Raw genomic sequence first — 26,222 nt, 5'->3', positions numbered from 1 at the left:
GTCGTTTGACCTATGTTATAACGAATCATTAATGTATTTTAACTTATATGTTTCATATAATAGAACCGAAGCTATAGATTGTGAATTTAAACATTTCTGGTTTACCAGCGGCAGACGTCAGGAGGACTAGCCGAGGTAAGGCTGCTCCCGGCGGGTTACATGAGCGCCGAGCGCCCGGTGATTGCCTGGATCTCACAACTCCGAAACGTTAGATAACATTTTTTAAATGGGCGCTATCTTTATAAACAAACCACAGATTTGAGCTTTAAACAACTACATTCTTGACTGAACAACTCTTAAAACTACATTTCATGACACAATAACAGTAGTATTTTCAAATTTCGCGGCCTTTCTTGCAAACAGAACCGCCTAGCACTGGCCCCTCCCAGAAGAAGCGGATTTTGCCTCGGACGTGCGTCAATTTCGCTCCAAACGCTTGCTTTTTACGTGCGTCCATTTTGCTTTGGACGCGTGAATGCATTCAAAATATCAAAGCGTCAAACTAGACGCGGAAGGTGCGAATTTGACGAGCTATTCGCGTCCAGTGTGAACGCACAGTCAGATACACTACAGTGATTGAGGCCAGGGCTAAGAGATGCTGTTCAGCCAATCAAGACCTTTATGCAAATGAGTTTCAAGCCAATGTAGGTTCAGCAGGAAGTGAGACTGGAATTACTGACGACTCGTTTCAGTTCAGAATCGCTTTTAGAAAAAAAGTAATTTATCTGCACTTTGATCTTTGAAACTTTGCAGACCTTTTACATTCACAAACCGCTTTATTACACACTACATGAAAGGAAATATCTCAAAAAGTATAAAATGGGCGCTGTTAAATGCTGATTTCATGAGGAATCAGATTGTTCTTGATTGTTGCGTCATGCATATAAACATTTGTTTCTGACACACGACAGAAGCGAGTATAAATCCAAGAAGTCTGAAATGTGAGTGAACATTAGACATCTTATGATTCATTGATATTTTAATGTTTCCTCAGGTTTTACTAATAATGAAAGATGTTACACACACACACACACAAATAAATAAACATCCTAAATCTTGCATGTAATTTCTCGCAATGTTTCTGGGAGAAATTTGGGAGTGAGCACAAAACTAAAAGCATTGAAATAAAATTATCCCTTCTATATATTTTCTCTATCACCATCTCCGCTTCACAGCTCCTTACATTTCAAACTGTGATCTAAACAAACAGAAAAACCCCAGATCATGGCGACACACAACAGAGATTCACAGCAAACACAACCACTGCCGTTCTGATCCTGGACCTGAACATAATACACTGGCAAAGAGCAAAGGAACACACACACTTTTAAAGGGGTCATGAACCGAGAAATCAAATTTTCCTTGATCTTTTGGCATTCAAGAGGTCATTGTGCTATAAAAACATCCTGCGAACTTCAGAACTCAAAAGTTCCTTGTTAGTCCAAAACCAGCGTTTATGTAAATAAAGCTCAGAAGACGAATAGGAGAGAAGAGCGATACAGGGTCACTAATAACATTACCTTCCAAAGGATCCTAAAGTGCTTATTTATTTAAACTATGTGAATGTCATCACAGCAAGTGTTCATGTGACAGGAGTAGATCTAAATATAACGCCATAATCAACACTTCACGATTAGTTAATCTAAAAATGAAGTAAAAGATTTTGAGAGTTCCCCATTTAATGCTCATTTCATATGCAAAGATGTTAGCCAATCACAGGAGTGGGCGTTTACAGTGAAGACACACCCCTTCTAACCAAGTGTTCAAATCAGAGGCTAAAATCAGGGTCGAAAATTGCCTTTTATTTCTAAATTCTGACCATTTATGATATAAAAATATCAAAAACAGTATCAGTGCACTTCAGGAAACATTATAAAATGAGCCCTTTAAAAGAAAAGGGTTATAAAACCTTATACGGTTCTATCGGGCACTTTTATGGCTCATTTTAAGAATGTAGTTTTAATGAATTTTTTTAAATTCCTTTTTACTCATTAAATTAAATTTTATGAATTTGAACAGCTCGTAAACAAACTTTAACAATCATTTAAGACATTTCTCCTTATATAAAGCCTTTTTTGGCATTAAGGGTTCTTTAAAATTGATTCAAGAACCCTAGAGTTAAGAACCATCCTGAACATGTGGATCTGAAGAACTGAATAATTTTTTATGGAACATGTTTATTGTAAATGATTTATGGGTCCACATCATTGTTTTAATTATCTTGAATCAGAAAAACTTCCTCTTGCAGCATCTCTTCTCTTCTCTGATGATGTGGGCGGGGCAACCTGTCACTCACATGAGATCAGCCAATAGCAAACCACAACCATCCAATCAATACCCAGTGAACAAAATCAAGCCCCGCCCACATGTGTTCTTGTTCCAGAAGCGCTTCTCTCGATATACGGCACTGTAAAGAGTGACTTCCGTTTCACGCTGACTTTAATATTAATCTACATACATCATGACATGAATTGATTCATGTCGATCTGAACGTACCGTCTTATTAATTAGATAATAAAGCGTCTATGTAACGTTTAAGAAAACACTGACAATAGAGCACTATAATAAATACAATTTAATGTATTTTATTCCCGCACAGAACAACCTCTGAACACAAACACACATGTGATAGTCAGCAAAGTGGAAAAACAAATCAGAGAGATGACTGTGACCAAAGAAAATACATTAATCAATAAATAATTCATTAATAAATATGATGTCACAAACAAGAAAAATGGGTAAATTAAATAAGTGAACAATCAACGGTCATGTACAGCACGGAACCGAGCAGCTCAAGGAGATGTGGCTCCAGCAAATCAGTCCGTTCACAATAACAGACCTCAGTCTGAATCGCACACGCACACGCACACACACCACACACACGCACACACACCACACACACCACACACACACACACACACACACACACACGTTCAGATGAAGCGCCACACGTTCATCTCTCAGAGAAGCTCAGACCTGAGAGCGTCAGCAGATGCGAAGGCAACGGTAATGAGTCCTACCAGCCGCCGCTCTTCATCTTCAGGACGTCTCCGCACTTCTGACACTGAGAGTTGCTGTTCGCCTCTTTCTTCGGGATGTTCCAGCACTGCTGACAGCGCACGCGATACTTCTTGTACCTGCAGAAACGTGAAAAAGTGTGAGAATAAAATCAGCCCTTATTTAGAAGAATATTTACTACTCAAGTTAAATTTCAAACAAAATAAAATGCCATGTTACTTCACGTTATGTGCCACGTTATGTTATGTGTCTATTTTACAGATTTGAAACAAACACATTTTTTTTCCCCCAATCCGTCGAACCAGCGTCCAACTCAGAATGCTTTGATTGGCCAATCAGGAGTCGGTCCAAGTAGAAACATTTTTACCTGTCTCAAAGCGCCAGGAAAAGCTCCAAAAACAAGTCACCTTTTTTTCCAACGAAAATTTGTAACCAAAAGGAAATGAATTCGCCTGTGTTATTTATGAAGACGGAGTAATGGTCTGTGGCGTCTGTCGGGGAAACCCAACCCGGCTGACAAGTGAGTGACGTTAGCTAGCGTCCGCAGCCGTGTACTGTCAACAAGCATTAACAGCATTTGTATTGGTTAAATGTACATAGTTAAATATTAGCTAATGTTCAGATGTAAAGTAGCTACACGGTTTAAAGTATCCGTTGGTAAATCAGCCTCTGCCGGGTAGAAAGTGGCATTTATCAAATATAAATGATAAAATTATAAATCTTTACCCGGACAAGTGACTTTTGTGCATGGACAAGTGAAACAAATGTACTTGTCCGAAGGACCAGTGCCTCAAAAAGTTAATGTCAAGCCCTGCAGAACGGTTACAATTTATTTCAGGGTGTCATTGTTACAGTGTAATTACAGTGTTTCCCCTACAATGTATTCAGTAGCGGCGCAGCGCCACCGCTGGATTCTCAGCTCCACTGAATCTTCACATGATCAGTAATATTACGACATTCACTTAGCCTACACACTGTAAAAGCACAACAGTAAAAGTAGACGCCTCCATCTCAACACGCGACGTATATTCACATCAAATGTTAACGCAGAGGAACTGGACACTGCAGTTCACAAAAGTTCATTATTTGCATGTGATTTAAAGCCTTGCCGGTTAAACATGTCATTCACTGAGCGCAAACACCCGACGCGCACATGCACTAAAAGCCTGTCTAACAGCGCCTGGTTACTGGGATAAGTTATCTCTCGCGTCTTATTGCGCTAATACTGTCAAATACACATAAGGTTTACATAAAGTTGGTTATGTCTAAAGTGAAAGAAAACAGAATATCTAGAGAAAATCTGCTTGTTAAATGCGTGTATATTAGACTCGTCGCGTGCAGGTCTTAAAGAGACAGTAGCCATATAATAGTAAACATGCTGCCGCTTGTCCTTAAAGGGATAGTTACCCAAAAATAAAAATTCTGTGTTTTAATGTTGTTTTTATGTTTTAATGTTGTTTAATGTTTTAATGTTGTTTCATTTATTTCTTGCCTGAACAAAACAGGTTTTATTGAAGTTTTTGTCCAGCTCCATTGACTTGTATTGGATGTGCTGTGAGGTACGGTATTACTCCGCCGCCACCACCTGGGCTGGAGTGTCTATTATTCAAGCTCTCAACGGAAGAATGTACACGTGCGAGGCGTTTGGAAAAATAGGTCCACAGTTTTACAACGAATGGTAAAACACCTGTTGGAAAGAAAGAAAACGAAAATTCTCGGGCCAGCAGCATCTGTCCAAACTTTAAACTTAACCGTTCTATTTCATCAGAAACGATCTGAAAACAGGGCTTTAATGTAAAATACCGAACTTGTCCTTTAAGGGGTTGAATGACTAGGAGACTAGGAACATGAATCCACAAGCGGCGAGAGTTCCCTCACCTGATCCCACAGGCGTTGCAGAGCGGCGTCCCGTCTTCAGCGTCTCTCCAGAGAGGAGTCTTCCTCGTACAGCACGACGCACACATCTTACTCCCTGAGGAACACACACACCAGGACAATCTTCACTGTCATCAGCACCACAACACCAACACACAGAGACTCCACAAACCCTGAACGACCCTCTGCATAAACACTTATAACCAGATATACATTTATGCAGTTTGGCAGACGCTTTTATCCAAAGCGACTTACATTGCATTTCAAGAAACACATTTACATTCTTATCAGTTCTTGCTTTCCCTGGGAATCGAACCCGTGACCTTGGCGTTGCAAGCGCCGCTGATTGAGCCGCAGGAGAGCTGTACAGCCGGTGATCGTTGCATATAATGAGATATAATAGTGATGAAGAGTCACGGGTCCCTCTGTCAATCATCTTTTGTGAACACATTGGGTCTCATTCATGAAACACGAGCAGAACGAATTTTTGTGTAAATCGTGTGTAAAGTGGTTCTGGCGTAAATTTTCGGATTCATTAAAATGTTCGTATTTTCCAAATGTTAGTTGGTACGAAAGAAATCTACACCTGCTCCCAACCACGTGTAAATATGCGTTTAACATCCGCACGTTTTGCTCATTAATAAGACTGCATTTTAATTCACCTAATCAGGTACATTTACACACAGCATTTTGAAAAAATATTATTATATATAGCAATACATATGGTTTTTCTTTTTACTTTTATTATGAGAGCCAGTAATAGCATCTGCAAACTGAACACTTAATAAAATAATTAATTGCTTTCAATAGGGCTGGGCTATAGTTTTTCGAAGTGAACTAATTCGTTTTTTTTTTTGCAGTCAAGCTTCGTGTCAAACCATTTTCTCTTCACTTCTGGGACTGTTCGATTAACAGATGAAGCTCCAGTAACTGCATCTGTAATATCTGCCAAGCTTCCTACCTATAATACGCCACTAGGCTACGCTTGAAAATAAAATGTGGCGTTTTGAATGAACTTCTGATTATAAAACTTCAATTTCTGCATCTGAGAAATTGTTCTTTTTCATTCGCTTTTGAGAAGACATGTTGAAATCCTTCGTTTGGTGTCATAATATGATGCCCATATATAGTTGTCAGTCGGATTTAATGGGCGGGGTTTATGGTAATTGAGAATGAGCGTGCACGCGCGTCCCATTTACGACTGATTGGAATTCATTAACACACACACACTTCACTCTCACATCTGACGTTTACGAAATATTTGTGAATCAGGAGAAGAATTTTCGGGAAGGTCTCTTTACGCGCAGATCACTCACATATTTACTCGTATATTTACGAATGTTTCATGAATGAGACCCATTGTGTGCTTTATTTACACATTCACATAATTATCAATATTTCGCCAAAATAAACGAAGATTTGAAATGATAAAAGCTCAAGTTTAAACGTCTGAAAGCGAATAATTACAAATTGTGACATTAAAACAAGCATATTCTGAAAAGCTTAATATAGATTAAAGGGACACTAAGTATCTTTTTAGGTATTTTATTATCTAAAATCAATATTTTTATTCATAAATATGTCCTCAATGGTGTACAAATACCTCGGCCAATTATCTGACTTCTCCTTATAAATGAAGAATTTATTATCTTCATATACATGGGACGGGTAGGTCCACGGAGGCTTCCATGTAGTTCCGCCATCTTGCAAAACTATAATAGCAGAGAGGGACAAAAAGTACTAAGCCAACGCGTTTCCACAATGCGTTTTCGTTCAGAGCCAGCCGGAGCCAGCAGAAGCGCAGGTGCAGAGCAGTGAGACGCTTGAAACTGCACCGACAAGTTTAAAAGTCTGGATTGCATTGTTATTATGGACCATACATATGCCAAGCCACAAGAGAAGAAAACATCGTCGCCAAAAAAGTCAAAAATAGAACGTAAAATGCGTGGGATTTCCCCCTTTCTGGTCAATGTATCCCTGCCTCTGCTTAATTATTTTTATCCTCGGTGGGGATAAATTTATCCTCCCCTCAAAGTGATCATAGTGCTAACAGACGGATCACAAAACTTATCACGGATCCGTGCTTTGATTAAAGTCAATTTTATTTTAAAATGATTACTCACTCACTCTTGAGCGTCTGGCGCGAGTGATTTCAATGTAAAGACGCGTTTATGCGCGTCTAGAGGTCCTGCGGCGCGGTGTTTAGCGCGGCGCGGTAGACGCGAGCCTCATTCTACTCCAGTTTGCGCGAATGAGGCGATTTGCTATCACAGATAATGTCTTTTCTATCATTTCACTGTAGCTCAGCATCGTGATGTGAAGTTAACGTTATTGCATGATCACAGTTCATATGTGTGGGGAAAGATAAGCTATTAGAGTAAAAATATTGCGTTAGGCTACTTCAGTTAATAAGAAAAAAGATTTTACAATTCCTGCACATGCAGTGATGAAGTTCATGTTCTCATGATTTATTTTTATGAATAACAATGTTTCAAAACACCCCCCTCGACGAAGTGCTATTAGAAGACATCCTGTCAAAGCTTTTTGGTACATATCGCCTACCGTAGATGCAATGCGCATTTGAAAAAGCGAGGCGCTGGAGAGCAAAATTAGTTTGGATGCAAAATACGAATTCACCACTAGATGGGAGTAATTCTTACTTAGTGTCCCTTTAAGAAAAACACTATACAAATAAATGAAAATAATTTAATATTTTTTTACATTTTTGTATCTGTTAATATTAATGGACCTGAGCTGACATTAACTAATAATGAACAGTTGTGTTTTTATTAACTACGGTAACCTTAATAAATACTGGAATAAACGTCTTGCTCATTGTTAATATATTAGTTAATGGAACAATCAACGTTAACTAATGAGACCTTATTATAACGCGTTACAAATTATTTTATAATGATCAAATATATTAATTTATTTTACAATACAACTGTAATTTGCAACAGTAATATGTGTTTTAATTTGTATAATTAGAGGTAAAACTAATAGTAACACTTTACAAGACTTCGTCAACTACATTTAACATGAACTTCTACAGCATTTATTAATATTAATGTTAATCTAAACATTTAATGATGTCAAAAGTTGTATGCGTTAACATTGTGAACCAACTATGAACATTTTCATTAACTAACATTATTAAGGTTAATAAATGCTGTAAGAATACATTGCTCATTGCTAACTCATATTAATCCATTAAGGTAAACAAATAAGAACTTAAATGTAAAGTGCTGCCAAACTAATAATAAAAATAGCCTAAAAATAATAAAGACTTTAAAAGTGAAAGGTCTTAGTTGGTTTCAGCATATCACTGTTATAATCACCATATATGACAAAAAATTGCAATATAATTTCTTGTGCAGCCCATATATAAATATTTTGAAATAAAAATACCTTTACCTGCATGTGACCATTACATTATAGAACTGTGAGCATGTGAATGTGTGGTTAAATTATTGAAATATTAACGTAAAAATAAAAATCTCATGGAGGCTTTAAGTAAATATGTTACGTCTGAGGAGTTCGGCTGATAACAAACCCTGAATCCCTGATCCAGCCGATCGCTCTCCTCATCAACACACGAGATTGGAGGAGTCACTCACGTCTGGAGCTCAAACACACTCAACTTCAACTTCTGGCCTTTTCGCTTGCTTAGTTTGGGACATTTAATATTCAACAGTATTATTGATCTCCTGCATTGACACCATTATATGAGAACTGGACTGAGCTGGACGATGACATCACAGCTTTCTCCGGAGTGGCTGTATATATAGATATAAATGAACTTACAACAAAAATGAACCATCACTGAACTTACTCAAGCTGGACTATGACGCTATTTTCTTCTAGAAACAAAATTTGTTGCATTATTTTCCTGTTATCTCTGTAAAGCTGATTTGAAACACTCTGTATTGTAGAAAGCACTGTATAAATAAAGCTGACTTGACATCTTACAACAAGTTTAATCAGTATGAGTACTGTGATGAGCGGCACTAATGAGTGTGTGTGTGTGTGTGCGTGTGCGTGAGTGTGTGACGCACGTCCTCTGGTGGATGTGTCTGGTACTGACTGATGAGTGTGTGTGAGAGAGTGTGTGTGACCGTGAGAGAGTGTGTGAGAGTGTGTGTGTGTGTGTGTGACGCACGTCCTCTGGTGGATGTGTCTGGTACTGACTGATGAGTGTGTGTGAGAGAGTGTGTGTGTGAGAGAGTGTGTGTGACAGTGAGAGAGTGTCTGAGAGTGTATGTGTGTGTGTGACGCACGTCCTCTGGTGGATGTGTCTGGTACTGACTGATGAGTGTGTGTGAGAGCGTGTGTGTGACAGTGAGAGAGTGTGTATGTGTGAGAGAGAGAGAGAGAGAGTGTGTGAGTGTGAGTGTGTGTGCATGAGTGACGCGCGCCCTCTGGTGGATGTGTCTGGTACTGACTGACGAGTGTGTGTGTGTGTGCGTGCGTGTGTGCGTGGTACTGACTGACGAGTGTGTGTGTGTGTGTGTGTGTGTCTGTCTGTGTCTGTGTGTGTGTGTGTGCGTGTGCGTGAGTGTGTGTGTGTGTGACGCACGTCCTCTGGTGGATGTGTCTGGTACTGACTGATGAGTGTGTGTGAGAGAGTGTGTGTGACCGTGAGAGAGTGTGTGAGAGTGTGTGTGAGAGTGTGTGTGTGTGTGTGTGTGCGTGAGTGTGTGGTACTGACTGACGAGTGTGTGCGTGTGTGTGTGTGTGTGTGTCTGTGTGTCTGTGTGTGTGTGTGTGTGTGTGTGTGTGTGTGTGTGTGTGTGTGTGTGTGTGTGTGTGTGTGTGTGTGTGTGTGTGTGTGTGTGTGAGTGTGTGTGTGTGTCTGTGAGAGAGTGTGTGTCTGTGTGTGTGTGAGTGTGTGTGTGTGTGTGTGTGTGTGAGTGTGTGTGTGTCTGTGAGAGAGTGTGTGTCTGTGTGTGTGTGTGTGTGTGTGTGTGTGTGTGTGTGTGTGTGTGTGTGTGTGTGTGTCTGTCTGTGTCTGTGTCTGTGTCTGTGTGTGTACTGACTGGACTGGCAGGAGTCGCTCTCCTCTTCTGAGCTGCTCCTCTGGCAGGTTTGTAGAGATCGGCAGCGGCTGCTCCGGCTTCGTCTCAAGCGTCTGATCTCCTCGCTGGGCAGAGGACAGCACAACATCAGGCTCATCTTACACAAATACTATTTTCATTCAAGAGCTGCACGATTAATCGATAAAAGATCGGGATTTCGATTCAAACACCCACCACACATTGATCTAATTCCTAAATGACAGAGATTCAGCGATGTCTACAAAACCTTTGATAAGTACGATCACAGCGAACATTCAGATCTGCGTTGTATTACAATAAATCAAATGATCACAGAAGCACTGGGGTAAAAGTGTATAGTTCGGATATAAACACTGATGTCTATAGTATCAATCAATCAAAATAGAGCAAATCACCTTTTGAAAGTAAATTGATGCTTCAAATAAAGATTGTATGAATTACATCGTTACACCAGTAGGTGGCGACAAGTGACTGTAAAAAAAAAAAAAGTATTTGTCATTGAATCATTCATTCAAGAACACCCGATTCATTCAGTAATAAAACAAGTGACATCTTTATGCGCTAGTGATGCGCGGGTCGTCTCATAACCCGCGGACCCCGCGGGTTACCCGCGGGTCGGGTTGGGGCGGGTAAAGAAATTGTCACTTTATTTGCGGGGCGGGTTGGGGCGGGTCATTAAAAACAAAATAAAAAAATGTTAGCCTATATGAAATATTTGGGAATATATATTTTCATATTCTATTAGGTTATTTGATAAGTTTACAATATGAAGATCGCAGCAACGTATATTGCGTGATGTGCCCAGGCGAGGCGTCACGTGATGTCACGAAAGCGGCGCGCCAAACAGCTCCCACCGCCAGCTACAAAATAAGGAGAAATAAAAGTGGAGATGGAAGACGAGGTGAGGGAGATGTTGAGGTCGGGAATTTACATCATTAAAAGAAAAGAAGGTCAGGCTGCTAAATCTAATGTTTGGGACCGGTTCTCAGAAATAGTTGCAGCAGGAGACAACAGCAGTTTCGGCTACGTGATTTATGGTTCATTTCATTCATATTCATAATCGTCTGTTGTTGTCAGTTAACATGGCGATGTTTCTGCACTTTCAGGCTGTAATAAAGGCTGTTTTCATTTCCATTATTTACAACGCATGTCTATTTTATGGTCGCGGGTGCGGTGCGGGGCGGGTTGTAAAAATAGATACAGTGGTGCGGGGCGGGCTGGGGCGGGCCAAATAATTTCATAAATGCGGACCCGCGGGTTGGAAAAAAAGCCGACCCGCGCATCACTATTATGCGCGAGTCATTGAATCATTCACCTACGTTAACCGTCTGGCTCGTTTGTCAGACAAAATGGTAGATTCGGCGTTATGATTGGTCAGATCGCCTGTCAATCAAACACCCGGAGAAGGGTAAATTAACACTTTGTAAGAACCTCTAGGAAATCGCATCGTATTTAGTTTAGGTGTCTATTCAGAATCATGGGCGAACCCTGATCTAGAGTTTAACCCTTTAGAGCCGGATGTGTCGTCGCGACACAGATCAGCGAGCTGTATTCATTGTACCGTAACTCTTCAACCGTTTGCACTATCAAACCATTAAAACTGCCCCTGACAGTAGACAACATGCGCTTTTCGGCAATATACGGCTTATTATGGTAATTTTATTCTTTCTGTCAGCAAATGGCAGCGGGCTTTCTGGCAGAGCGGGAAGGAAGGGTTTGAACCGAGAGATACGAAGCGCGGCGGGTTCGAGTGTTCTGGATTACATAAAATAATAAAAGAAATGGACAAATACATGATGACAGAAGTGTTGGACAGCAGAAGAGGGGATTGGGATGATTTTTAATGAAACTTGGGAGTCGGATGGCCGTTACTTTTTCACGTATCTTTACATGAGGTGTATGCATGTGTGTGTGTGTGTGTGCCTAATATGAATGGACGCATTTGTATGTGTGCGTGTATGAAAAAAAGAATCCTAAATGAAAACTGTGCGACCCAATGTCACAAAAAAGACTTGTATAGTTGTATTATACTTCATTTTTCAACTTGAAAGTGTTAGTTTCTTTCGTTCGTGATTTTTCAGTTTTTTTCTAAATAAAAATCGGAAAATGTATTCTCGTTTTTTTTATTTTTGTCTATTTAAATTCTATTTACGAACTCACCACAAACAATAATGGTCAATAACTATAATTTGTTGAAAGCTAATCTTTTTCTGAAAAAGATGACACCTTGCACATGAAGAAATTTTGAATTTTACAGTCAAAAAAATCAATATATGTGAAAAACACAAATTTTAGCTTCAGGTTCTAAAGGGTTAAACAAAAAATATAGTGATTCTCAATGTATCCAGAATCGTGCAGCTCACCTGTAATTGGAGGTGATGATCAGTCGGCTCTGATCCGTGTCGAGGTCCAGTTCGGGACACATGCTGAACGTGACGCCCTGCACACCCGGGTCCTGCGGGTCGGGGCTCCGGGCGGGTCGAGGCTGTTTCCTCTGCGTGCGTCTGTGGGCGTCCCGTGATGCCGTCAGAACCTCCGGCGGACCGTGGATCTCTTTACTCGGACTCTGGAGATTATTGTTGAGGTCAAATGTAGATGCATGTTCAGAGGCGTTCAGAGCGAGCCATGCACTCTCGGCATCTCGATCAGACACTAAAGAGGAAGTGAAGTCAAGAGGACAGTCACTTCCTGTGAACCGGACAACAGATTCGCCCGGATCCGAACAGCCCTCGTCTCTGGACTCGTTTTCAGTCAAACAGTTTTCACTGACGTCACTCATGCTGGTCTTTATATGCTCGACATGCATGTTTTCCGTCAAACACTTTTCACTCGTGCTGACGTCACTCATGCTGGTCTTTATGAGCTCCGCGAGATCGTCGCTTTCTTTAGCTTCCTCCACATCCGTCGCAGGCTCTGAGCTGTAGACTGAGAAACATGCGTTGGACGGGGCGCTGCCGGAGACGACGGCGGGACACTCGGGAGGTCTGGACATGGTAACGGCGTCTGACGGGTCGAGGTCAGCCGGACCGTCGCACTGCAGGAGCCGCTCGCACTGCTGGTTGATCAGACGCATCACTTCCCATGCGCTGCTGCGGTCAGACTCTCGCATTATAGAGAAAGAGCCCATGAACTCGGGGTCCCCTAGTGGACATAAAAGGGTAACAGTCACTTTACAATAAGGTCCATAAGTTAATTAAGGGATAAAGTACATCCAGCCGGTTGTTATCTCAGAATAAACCCAGACGGGTGATCAGGATCCATCAGCCTGAAGGGGGTTTATTCTGAGATAACAAAAGCCTGGATGTACATAATAATGACGGTTTTAACCATTTAAAGGGGTGGTTGATTATGATTTCACTTTCTAACTGTAGTTAGTGTGTAATGTTGCTTTTTTAGCATAACCAACATCTGCAAAGTTACAACGCTCAAAGTTTAAAGCAAAGGCAGATATTTTCTTTTAAAGAAATAGCTTTTTAAGGACTACAACAAACGGCTGGTAGGAACTACACGACATTCCTCCCGGGTTAGTGACATCACCAACCCTAAAATTTACATAAACCCCGCCCCCGGAACACGATTTATAGATTATCAAGACTATGCTAATATGCTAATCAATAACTAGAAGATAACTACACATAATCTGCATACATTCATCAACTAACCATTCAGAAATGTCCTGTTGCTTCTACATGTTGTCACTTCTTCTCGAGTCTCTCCATCTTTCTGACTCCGGTTTCAACATAAAAGGCTAAAAGTGTGTGTGAGTGTGTGTGTGTGTGGGGGGGGGGCAACTCATTTGCATTTAAAGGGACAGACACAAAAACGGTGTTGCTCATCCTCAAACACTGACTTTAACATGCTATATACAAATATCTGTGGGGTATTTTGAGCTAAAACTTCACACACACACTCTGGGGACATCAGAGACTTATTTTACATCTTGTGAAAAGGGCATTATACCACCGCTTTAAACACTTTGTTTTAAGGTGAAAGACTGTTTGTGGAACTGATGGTAGCAGATTTCCCCCCAGAACGCTCGTCTAAACGCAGAATAAAAAGTGATAACGCAACGCCACTTCTGCGTTTTCTCTTCAGATCCTTTCCGTGTAAACATAACCTTAGTTTGTCGTTCGTTGAACAGTGTTTCCCAACCCACACCAAAAGTTTACATGACAACAATGCATTAAAAAAACTAAAAAAAAATTTGTGTGTTTTTGTAGTTTACACAGAGACAATAACGGTATCGTTCACAAAAACTTAATTTCACGCCATTTTTCATCAGGCCCCCAAAACAATGTTGTTGTGTAAATGTAGTTTTTTCACCGTGGTCTTTAGGGCCGGAGCTGCCGCCTGGATTCTCTCCCGGACTCGAGAGGCCGTCGCCCGCGGGCGGGTCCAGATTGGTGGCCTCCTGGAGCAGGAGGAGGATCGTGGACTGCGTGAGCGGAGCATCTTCTGCCGGGTCACGAGGAGAACGTGCACGAGAGCTCATGTTCCCTCATCGGCTTGCTGGAAAAGAGAAGGACATGAACTGAGACACAAGCCTTTCAAATAGGGCTGCACGATATATCGAATTTATCGAAATATCGCAAATGTATATATCGCAATATGCATATCGCAACAGCTTGCAATAAATGGGGTCATGAACAAAAGACAAAAAATTTCAGGATATATTTAATTCATACAGTGAAAACTAAGCAATGTTTTATTTTTATATTTTATGATTCAGTATCTTTTATTAAATAAACCTAATGTAGGATAACCTGAAGCCCTGTGGTTTACACTGATGTTAAAATAACACTTCTTATGCTACTGTAAAACACTGATGTTCACTTTCTTGTCATGAAAAGAATGTGAAACACATGTAGGTTATATCATTTTAAATATATTTTAAAGATAATTTAAGTTTATTTTACACACTTTAAGCATTATCGTATCGCATATTGAATATCGCATTATTTAAGGAGTTATCGCATATTTCTTCAATATCGCACAGCCCTACTTTCAAATATAGAATAATATTAAAAAATGTGTTCACCCAAAAGTTTTTATATTCCTCACCCTCAATTTGTTCTGAACCTGTATGAGTTTCTTTCTTGTGCTGAACACAAAAGAAGATAAATGGAAGATGGACCCCAATGACTTCCATAGAATTTGTTTTACTTCCATACTATGGAAGTCAATGGGGTCCATCTTCGAAATATCTTCTTTTGTGTTCAGCACAAGAAAGAAACTCATACAGGTTCAGAACAAATTGACGGTGAGTAAATGAAGACAGAATTTTAATTTATTTTTGAAATATCCCTTTAAACACAAATCACAAGAAGTCTCTTATGCTCACCAAAACTGCATTTCTTTAACTAAAAATACAGTAATGTTGTTAAATATTATTACAATGTAAATCAGCAGTTTTCTATGTGAATATTAAAGTGTAATGTATTCCTGTGATCAAAGCTGAATTTTCAGCATCATTACTCCAGTCTTCAGTGTCACATGATCCTTCAGAAATCAGTGTAATATGATGATCTGATGCTCAAGAAACATTTTTGGTTATTTATCAATGTTGAAAACAGTTCATATTTTGTGGAAACTGTGATTTTTCCAGGATTGTTTGATGAATAGAAAGTTAAAAAGGACAGCATTTAGCAAATAGAAATATTTTGTAACATAATGTGTTGTCTTTCTGTCACCTTTTCTGTTTAATGCATCATTGTTGAATAAAAGTATGAATTTCTTTTTCTTTGGGACTTTTTCTCTCAACAGCAAAACAAAAAAAATGTTTCACAATCATCCTGAACTCACCGCTATATTCCAGCGCTTTCCCCAAAACATTGAGAGTTACACATCTGTGCACTACAGTAAAGATTATGGAGTAAACTGAAGACGCATCTCACCATCGTAAAAACACATAAAAGACTGTCATAAAGAATTATCCATAAACTGGTGGCGGGTTATATAATAGATATGCTCGCTCTTGAATAGCGGGGTTTAATCAGTCACATTTACATCTGAACTGATGCAAAACTGCCAAAAAATTAAATATATTGGAAACTGAAGATAAATTCCCTCACAGTTTAGTTCTGCACTCGAATATTTCAAACACAGAATAAAATTGGTCAAAAACAACATAACTTACAATGTAACAGATCAGCGAGTTTTCTGTCAGGAGTCGCTACAAAGTCACCGTAAAACTCCCGCGCACGGCGCGCGCTCGCGTTCCTCAGCAGCTTACTCAGTCAGCGACGCAAGATGTTCAGGGTGGGTGTGTGTGTGTGTGTGTTTATGATGAACAGATGTAAATAAACTCACCACATGAGAACAAGCCGCTGTGACTCTGTAGCAGAACTGTGAGGAACGAAATAATTTCACATGTAATTCCGACTGTCACGTGACGTGATGATGAGCAGGTGTTCCGGATCTCACCTGCCCTAAAAAACTAAATATTAACACTTCCACAGCATTTATTAATCTTAGTCGATGTTCATTTCAACATTTACAAATACAAAGTTGTATTTGTTAACATTAGTTGTGAACTAACATTAACAAATATAAACAACAGGCCTACCACAAAAAAATACATGTTAAGAAATTAGACCTTATTTTGAAGTGTTTAAATTACTTTTTATGTAACATTTATTTGAAGGTGAGTTTTCACTGAAGAACATTGTGTGAAGTGGATCTTGGATTCATTGTGTGAAGAAGTTGTTTATTCATCTCAGACGACAAACATGTAATATGACACATTACTGTTTATTCATACATTTAAAAAATCAAGCATGATTTTTATTATTGTACAAAGCTTAAACAGATTTGTGGTTTCTTAAGGCTGATAAATAATTTCATCTGTGCGCACAACGACCTGAGCGGAGACAAGAGAAATGTGTGTGACGTTTGACAGGTTTGTGTGTTCAGGGTTTATTAGTAACGAACTTCAGAACAGCATTTACTGAAAAATGAATACTCAACAACTGATCAGTTTCGTGAACGAATCAGCAAACCCCAGAGCAACTGAGGAGAACTGCAGTTTAATTAGCAATAATCGCAACTAATCGTTTACAGAATAAAAGTTTTTTGTTTACATCATATATGTGTGTGTAGGCCTACTGTGTATAAAGATTATGTATATATAAATACACAAACATGCATGTATAATTTTAAGCAAAGAATCTATTTATATATTAAGTATTTATAATTATATATAATATAAATTATATTTAAATATAAAAATGAATATAAACATGTCAATATTTTTTTAATATATACATGCATGTGTGTGTATTTACAAATACATAATTATTTTACACAGTACACACACATATATGATGTAAACAAAAACGTTTATTCTGCAAACGATTAGTTGCGATTAATCGTTATGCAGTCCTACTCTACAGTCGACACAGAAAGAGTCGGCACATGTTCATATTTATGAACAACAGAAATCATTTGTAATGTGGAACGCTTCTGTATTCTCTGGTGAACATCATGAAATATGTCATACTTCACACTGAAAAGAAGTTATTTTTTGCATGAATAAAATAAAGCCTGTTTTTAAAATGTATTTATACATAATTGCACTGTCGCAAAAAAAAAAAAAAGAAGTTTGTTGTTGTCTCTTCTTTTCACCAAGGCTGCATGTATTTAATTAAAAATACAGTAAAAACTGTGAAATATTATTCTAATGTAAATCAGCAGTTTTCTATGTGAATATATAGTAAAGTGTAATTTATTCCTGTGATCAAAGCATCATTACTCCAGTCTTCAGTGTCACATGATCTTCAGAAATCAGTGTAATATGATGATATAATAATATAATATAATCACAGCTGTGCTACTTAATTTTGTGTAAACCATTTTAATCATGTAAACAGTTTTTCAGGATTCCTTGTTAAATAAAGCCCAAACCATAGGTAGTGTACACTACTGTCCAAAAGTTTGGGGTATGATTTTTTAACAAATTAATATTTTATTAATTAATTGACAGTAAAGACCTTTATAATGTTACAAAAGATTTCTATTCCAAATAAATGCTGTTCAAAGAATCCTGAAAAATTAAATATATCAGTTTCTATACAAATCTGCAGCAGCACAGCAGTTTTCAACACTGATAATAATCATAAATGTGTCTTGAGCATCAGATCATCATATTATTCTGATTTCTGGAGGTCATGTGACACTGAAGACTGGAGTAATGATGCTTTGATCACAGGAATAAATTACACTTTACTATATATTCACATAGAAAACTGCTGATTTACATTATAATAATATTTCACTTTTTTACTGTATTTTTGATCAAATAATTGCAGGTTTGGTGATCAGAAGAGACTTTCAGAAATCTTCAAGACCCCAAACTTGTGAACGGTAGTGTGTATATCAATACAATTTGGAAAAACTAATTGTCTTCCTGCAGTACAGTCAGTGAGCCATCAAGAAAATTTTACAGTTATGGGAAACATGAGCGAAATTATCATAAAAACTGTCCCAATGCCAAAAAACATGGTCTTAAAATAGGCTAATTTTATCCATACAAGAGAAAAGAAACAGAGAGAGACAGGTTTAGGATTTTGATGAGTGCAGTGCGTTTAAGCCAAAAATATACCATCTATAATGTCCCGTAAATCAGACTGGTTATATGCAGGATGATGAACAAACACACCGGAGTCCTTGTGGAAATATCTGTGGACCAAATTCAGCTCGAGAGTTCGAGAGATTCCCCAAAGGGCCGCCCCGCAGTGAACAAGCCTTTAGCGACTGTAACCTGCTAGTGTCGGTATCCCACAGTGCTCTGCGGTCCGTACCCCGGCCTCGCTGGACCTCTCCTCCGTGACCCCGGCGCTCAGTGAGGTTTGGGCACGTGACCGTCCACGTAGAAGTTCCTGGTGACCTTGGGCAGCGTGAGCTCGATGCCGTCCAGCTCCGGCGTGAGGACGATCTGGCAGCCGAGGCGAGAGTTCTCCTGCAGCAGCGGAGCCATGTCCAACATGTCGTCCTCCCTGCAGGGACAACACACACACACACACACACACACACACACACACACACACGTTACAGGAGTGATGGTGGAAACCATTATGAGAGATGCGCGATTCTGGATAAATTGAGAATCATGATTTTTGTGTTTAAAATAGAGATCACGAATCTGAACACACAACTAAACAAAATAGCATGTCATTCATTTACTAGAGGCTCCGACAAGATGTTGATTGCTTCAGTCCATTTAAAGGCACACCGTGGAACTTTTGACCTAAAGAGTTGAAGAATATGAGTTGTTTTAAATGATTATTCAGGCCAATATACAGTGTTTGACACTATCAATGCTCCGAGCGGGGCTTCCCTCTTGAAATACCGCCTATGTAAGTTTGGAGGAGACGGACCGTCTTTGGACAGGTCATGTGACCCGGAGAACGAATCACTTTACGACCGTCACGTGACCACAAGCTCTGATATGCTCAAGGAGCTAACGCTTTTGCTACTATTTTCCTGCTCGACTCCTGGCCATGGCTGAGGCAAGGAAAAGTTTAAAACTGCTCCTGAGGAGGCAAGAAAGAGAAAACGCGAGAGGGATCGTGCAAGAAGCTCTCTCGTTTCTCCCCGGCTCTCCCTCGTCGTCCTCCGCGTCCTCCTCCTGTTTCGGGACTCTGAAGATTATTCAAGGGGCGAAGAAAATGATGACTGAAAATAAAACATTTAGAACAGGAGAGAGGCCGCACTATGCATAAATAGTCTTTTTATTTGCACACTGAAGGCGGCACACGCCGAAACGCGTTTGTGCAAAAGACTATTTATGCAGTGCGGCCTCTCTCCTGTTCTAAATATTCTAATTATTCAGGCCAGCACTCTTAAAGTTTACGTTTAATCACTGAGTGAAGCCCGCTCCTATTCCCATTTATTTATTGAAAATAAAACAAACATCGGCATAAAAGTGGATATATAATGTAATATTTACTGCGAAGTCGGGAATTCGTGTAACAAAACTGATATGTCAAAACCTACTGCCGTTATTTGTAGGCTTCAGTTTGTTTGTCCTTTTACAAATTCATATATGCGTGTATTATTCGTGGCTTATATGATTTTAGATACAAATGTCTATGAATTTGAATCTAAAATCATATAAGCCTCTAATAATACATAGTTTACTACAGGAAAAACACAAATAAGATGACTCCAAAACCAACACAATAACAACTTAGTTTTAGGTACAAAACGTCTATAACCTGCTCCTGCCGATCGACTGTCCTGCACAGTTTACCTCCAACCCTAATCAAACACACCTGAAGCAAACAACTAACGTCTTCAGGATCGCTTGAACATTAAAGTGTGTTTGATTAGGGTTGGAGATGAACTCTGCAGGACAGACAGGAGCAGGGTTGGGCACCCCTGGTCTATGCGACTTACCTGACCAGTTATTTTCTGTTCACTTTTGTGCAATTCATTTATTAAGTGGATGTCTTCTTTACTTTTGCGACAGTGCTGCGGCGCTTGTGGCCTCTAGGGGCGCTAGACGTGAAAGTTACAGGTCTAGCGCCCCTAGTGGCCAAAAGTTCTGCGGTGTGCCTTTAAAGAAATATCTAATTATTTTGGAAATTTGTTTTTTATTTTGTATTTAAAACATTTTTCAAATAAGTGATTCACTCATTAGGACTTCACTTGTTTCATTACTAAATTAATCAGTGTTTTTGAACAAATCTCTTGAACGATTCCATGAACGATTCCATGAACGATTCCATGAACGATTCCATGAACGATTCAATGAACGATTCAATGAACGATTCAATGAACGATTCAATGAACGATTCAATGAACGATTCAATGAACGATTCAATGAACGATTCAATGAACGATTCAATGAACGATTCAATGACTCACTCATAAAAACGTCACTTCTTTCGTTAATGGATGAATCAGCATTTTTGAACGAATCTCTTAAATGAATGATTAAAATGTTTTATGCATAGGTCTGTATGTATGCTTGGGCTGTTGGAGAAACTGTAAAAAATTACACACATGAAAATGATAATACAATGAACAATAACTGTGTAAAACAGTCGGCTTAAGGTAGCTACAAGTATTATGTGGTTAAATGTCAAAGTAACTCCAATATCATACACTGGCTTGAGTTATATGGGGTAGGAGTAAATTAAGTTTAATTTGCTGTGACGTCACAATGAATCGTGTTGCATTGTGGTCTATGGATCTGCCTGTGTGAACACACGTTTAAAATGGCGCCATTCCCCCGAGGGGAAGTGCTTAGGAAAATTTGCATGTCTAAAAGTGGAGTCAAACGCAGCCGCGAATAATAATAAATGATTCAATGACTTCACTTGTTTCATCACAGTTTTTTTGAACACATCTCTTGTGTTGTTGAACGAATCTCTTGAATAAATGATTCAATGACTCACTCAAATACTTCACTTGTTTCATCACTGGATGAATCAGCGTTTTTGAACGAATCTCTTGAATGAATGATTCAATGACTCACTCAAAGACTTCACTCGTTTCATCACTGGATGAATCAATGTTTTTGAACAAATCTCTTGAATTAATGATTCAATGACTCACTCAAAGACTTCACTCGTTTCATCACTGGATGAATCAACGTTTTTGAACGAATCTCTTGAATTAATGATTCAATGACTCACTCAAAGACTTCACTCGTTTCATCACTGGATGAATCAACGTTTTTGAACGAATCTCTTGAATTAATGATTCAATGACTCACTCAAAGACTTCACTTGTTTTTATCACTGGATGAATCAGCGTTTTTGAACGAATCTCTTGAATGAATGATTCAATGACTCACTCATAAAGGCTTTACTTGAGAAATACACTTTTTTAACAGTCGCTTGTCGCCACCTACTGGTGTAACAATGTAATTGATACAGTCTTTATTGGAAACTTTCAAAAGGTGATTTACTCATTTTTGATCGCTACAGTAGACATCAGTGTTTATATCCGAACTATAAACTTATAATCCCAGTATTTCTGTGATCATTTCAAGTATTGTATAGATTTAGCCGAATAATTGTCATGTAGGAATAAGATTGCGTGTGTGTTTGAATAGAGATTGCGATCTTTTGACGATTAATCGTGCAGCTCTACCATTATGCGTTGTGTTTTACCTTTCTTCAGGATCTGGAAGTTTATCGCAGTGTTCGCTGTTGACGTACACGTGACACGTGGAGCAGGCCAGAGACGCTTCACAGGCCCCTGGGAACAGACACAGGCAAACAATATCTTCATTACATGTCAAATTATAAACAAGGAAAATAGATAGATCAAAATAAACTAATAAAACAAAAGGGTACGAATAAAATACAGTACATGCAACATCTGTGGAAACTGAATGGATACTATAGCAAAGATTTCACTTTTTTCCCCATTAGTATATGTTTGACCTGAAGAATGAAAGCTGTATTATATACTTGGATATTTATATGAGCAATATCATGCTAAAGATTGCTTAATCAATAAAATCAAACACTAATTTCACATATATGTGACCCTGGATCACGAGCCGCACGGGTATATCTGTGGCAATAGCAACTATGCATTGAATGGGTCAAAATATAGATTTTTCTTTTATGCCAAAAATCATTAGGATATTAAGATCATGTTCCATGAAGATATTTAGTAAATGTCCTACCGTAAATATATAAAACATGTATTTTTGTGAGTGAATGCAGCACAATCGTGAACAAATGCACAACTTTAAAGGAGATTTTCTCAATGTTTACATTTTTTTGCTCCTCAGATTCCAGATTTTCAATAGTTGTGTCTCGACCAAATATTGTCCTATCCTAACAAACCACACATCAATGGAGAGATGATTTATTCAGCTGTATGTTTTGTGGTCCAGGGTCACATATTAACTTTCAATAATTCAAGCACCTTTCAAGTACCTTTTATAAATATGGCTGTTTTCATGGGGTTTCAAGAACCTTGTACAATGGGAGATTTATACGCAATTTAAAAGGCCAGTCAATGATTGACAGACAGTATAAGTCGTTGTTTTTCCCAAACTGGTTTAATAATAATTTTATTTTGGTTTCTCAATTAATCAATAATGATGGATACTTGTATTCATATTCAGAGTTTTTGAACAAGTACAATATCCCCGTCACTCCTCGAGAGTTTGCTATTGTAATGGATGCAATCCCTTATGGAGCAATAACTCTTCTCAGAGACTCGGCGAGATCCCATATTTCTTTGTCAGTAGCTCATCCTTTTGATACAATGATTGGAAATATTTGTTTTTTTTTTATCTAACTCTTCTAGTCGGAACAGAAGAATTAGACAGCTATTTCAAAATTAGATTGTGTCGACCTGGAATGGCCAGTTTGTCAATATTGCAGGGAAGAAAGTGTGGACCTTGTCTTCTAAATATTTAATAACCAATAAGGTCAAGGATGTGTCTTACAAATCACTTCATCTTTTTTATCCTGTGAAGCTTTACTTAAAAAAGATGTTTCCTGATATTGACACTATGTTGTTTTTGTGGTGCTGAACACGAATCTATGTCTCATCTCTTCTGGGAATGGACAAGTCTGTTCTGGAAGGATTTCTGCATCTTTGTTCACACATTTTCATCACAGAGTTTTTCTTTGTTATACAAAGATGTTCTATTTGGTCAGCACAAATTTGATAAAGATGAAAAGGAAAAATATTTTTTGATAAACCTTTTTTTTTTTTTTTTTTTACACAAATGTAAATTTCAGGGTGCTAAGCCCTATTTCTTTATTTTTTGTAAGGAACTTAAATCCTATCTGGACACCCTCAGTACATCCAGCAACTCCAAAGCCCTTAAAACTGTCTCACAGAGTCATTTGCACGATATTCTCCTGACTTTATAACCTGTAATTGTACTCTCAATTACATTCACCCCTGGTATTGATTTTGTATGTTCTTAGCAATGCAATAAAACATTTTTTTTTAAAGACAGCACAGCACAACTATAAATAAAGGCTTTTTTAGATGACATGCAGTCAAAAGCCGATCACAAATGCTTTTATGTCCCCAACAGTGTCACAATCAAACCTACGCCCTTGCAGATGATTATTATTATGACCCTCAAAGACACAGTGAAGATGTTTGAACTAACCTTCGAGATCTACGCCATGCTTGTGCGCCAGGTAAAGAACATTATCGCCAACTTTCGCCTTGACTGGAATCCTCTGTCCAGACCGGTCGATGTACACAACATTAACACTAGAGTAAAGGATCAAATGAAAACAGTCAGTAATAATATTAGTCAGTCCAGCAACACAAGTGTATCGACACAGCAGGGTGTGTAAACTCACACATGCTCGTGTATGTCCTCCTCAGCTGAGCTGCTGTCTTCACTCTGACACACACCTGACGCACACAAACAAACACACAGTTACGCAAACTACGAATACGCCATCAGCGGCTGAAGTGTGTATGTGTGAAGGACGCACCGATGCTGGTCTGCAGGCGCCTGTTGGGAGCTGAGAACCCGTCGACAGCTCGTCCAACAACGGCTCCCGTACACATCTTTAACCGGTGAAGCGGGCAGATGCTGCAGTCCGGAGAAACTCGGACGAACCGCTGAGTGAAACTCACGCCCGCCCGGACCGCTGCGGACGCCGCCATGACACTGTTGTGATCACGTGACCGGTGCTGGCCAATAGCAGACGAGACGTGATGAAGTCACGATGTTATGTGGATGTTAGGATGGAATTAAGAAACACAAATAATTAAAGAGGTATTGTACATTGACAATGAAATCATTAAGAACTGCTTACAAAAATGATACACTTGTAATTGTATCAAGATGTATCAGTTTGCATAAAGATAACAGAAACAACCGATCATCATTTTATTTTTATTTTGGGTTTTCTAAAGAATTATTTAGTATTTTATTTTCCCTCTATTTCTCTTGCTGTTCATATTAGCTGCAGAACTGCATATTTCGACTGATCATTTATTATTGTTGCGTTTATTATTTCGTATACTACATAGAATTACATTTGGCAAATCTTTCAATATTTTTGAAAGAGTATTAAGAAGTAAATAGAACTGGGTTTCTTTGGCTTATGAGTCTCTTAACTAATTTCGAAATATTTACTTTTATAAGATAATATTTTTCTCACTCTCTTCTTTTCTGTGTCTCCTGTGTGCTTATCTAGTTTTTACTTTAAAAAAACATGATGTTTATTCCTCATTTAGGCCTATACATCACTTTAGATAAAAGTGTCTAGGCTACTAAATGAATAAATCGGAATGTAATAAATAATATTAAATCGACATTAAATACAATTGAAGATATTTGCAATTGTAAAAAATGCATTTTTGCTTAACTCATTGATTTTTACTATGAAATTCTATATGATAATTTTCTTTGTTCATAGTTAAAAAATGTTTTAAATAATTACAATGAAACAGAAGTACAAATGTGCTTGGTGGATCTCATGTGAGTGACAGGTTGCCCCGGCCTCGTCATCAGAGAAGAGAAGTCGCTGTTATTCTGATTAAATTAATAAAATAATGTTGTGAACGGATAAATAATTTATATTAAACACTGCAAATATTTGAATAGTCAAATTTGATTTCTTACTAGTCTAGTGTTATTTGCAGCATCATCCGGCCCAACACCAAACAGCTAAACGGGTGAATGAAAGAGTGAAACAGATTTTCATATTTATATCAATATATCCTAACCAATTGAATAGCCTTAAATAATGTTTATTCGCCTGAAGAGTGACTTAAACGGTATGCCATAAGCTTTTCTTGAGCACTGTTTTAGAGGATATCACTAGAATATTGAGAATAGTAGGAGCAAAATCAGCAACAGTGTGTACTATTTTTATTTTTATTATTTTATTATTCTCACTCGTTTCAGTGAAAGACCTAATTAGACGACCTATTGAATACTCTGCATGGCTTACAGATAGGTTTTTTTTATTATACAGTAACTGAATTTTTTAAATGAATACATTTCATCAAGCCAAATTGATACATTTTAGGAACAAGTATTTGTAATTTGTAACAAAACGTTGTAATGTATTTGTGCCCATCTCTCATTACAAACCATTTCATTTTCAGACCAACTGGACCTGCTCAAATGATGCTCAAGCTTTTCTTAAAAATTATATCACTTCTTTGACCCACACATTAACTTATTTTTTAACCAGTTGATCTCAAACTCATTTTGTAGTTCATTATATTAATATATGAACATGTTCCAAATTATGAAAACCACGCTCTCAGAAAAAAAAGGTACAAAAGCTGTCAAAAAGTACTAATATATACCTT

The 26,222-nt window shown here is 38.4% G+C and overlaps 2 protein-coding genes across 3 annotated transcripts; both read right to left on the bottom strand.

Moving 5' to 3' along the window:
- Positions 1 to 2,424: 2,424 nt before the first annotated feature.
- Positions 2,425 to 16,355, bottom strand: zglp1 (zinc finger GATA like protein 1). 2 transcript variants are annotated; one of them, XM_079629610.1, is made up of 6 exons: positions 16,260 to 16,355; positions 14,274 to 14,459; positions 12,314 to 13,091; positions 9,933 to 10,036; positions 4,897 to 4,990; positions 2,425 to 3,137 (listed from the first exon to the last, which is right to left on the bottom strand). In XM_079629610.1, exons 2-6 carry the CDS (start codon positions 14,440 to 14,442, stop codon positions 3,017 to 3,019), a joined length of 1,266 nt encoding a protein of 421 aa, XP_079485736.1. In that variant the 5' UTR covers positions 14,443 to 14,459; positions 16,260 to 16,355; the 3' UTR covers positions 2,425 to 3,016. The 2 variants fall into 2 exon arrangements, with proteins under 2 accessions (XP_079485736.1, XP_079485737.1); XM_079629611.1 differs by having other exon boundaries at positions 2,558 to 3,137; positions 16,087 to 16,280.
- Positions 16,356 to 17,893: 1,538 nt separating this feature from the next.
- fdx2 (ferredoxin 2) lies at positions 17,894 to 24,636 on the bottom strand. Its single transcript, XM_079629052.1, has 5 exons — positions 24,386 to 24,636; positions 24,248 to 24,302; positions 24,049 to 24,155; positions 22,070 to 22,157; positions 17,894 to 18,943 (listed from the first exon to the last, which is right to left on the bottom strand). Exons 1-5 carry the CDS (start codon positions 24,558 to 24,560, stop codon positions 18,787 to 18,789), a joined length of 582 nt encoding a protein of 193 aa, XP_079485178.1. The 5' UTR covers positions 24,561 to 24,636; the 3' UTR covers positions 17,894 to 18,786.
- Positions 24,637 to 26,222: the final 1,586 nt, after the last annotated feature.

Source organism: Phoxinus phoxinus, assembly GCF_949152265.1.
Source record: "Phoxinus phoxinus genome assembly, chromosome: 11".
NCBI lineage: Eukaryota > Metazoa > Chordata > Actinopteri > Cypriniformes > Leuciscidae > Phoxinus > Phoxinus phoxinus.
The sequence above is the reverse complement of the archived record's forward strand: the minus strand, read 5'-3'. Positions and strand labels throughout refer to the sequence as shown.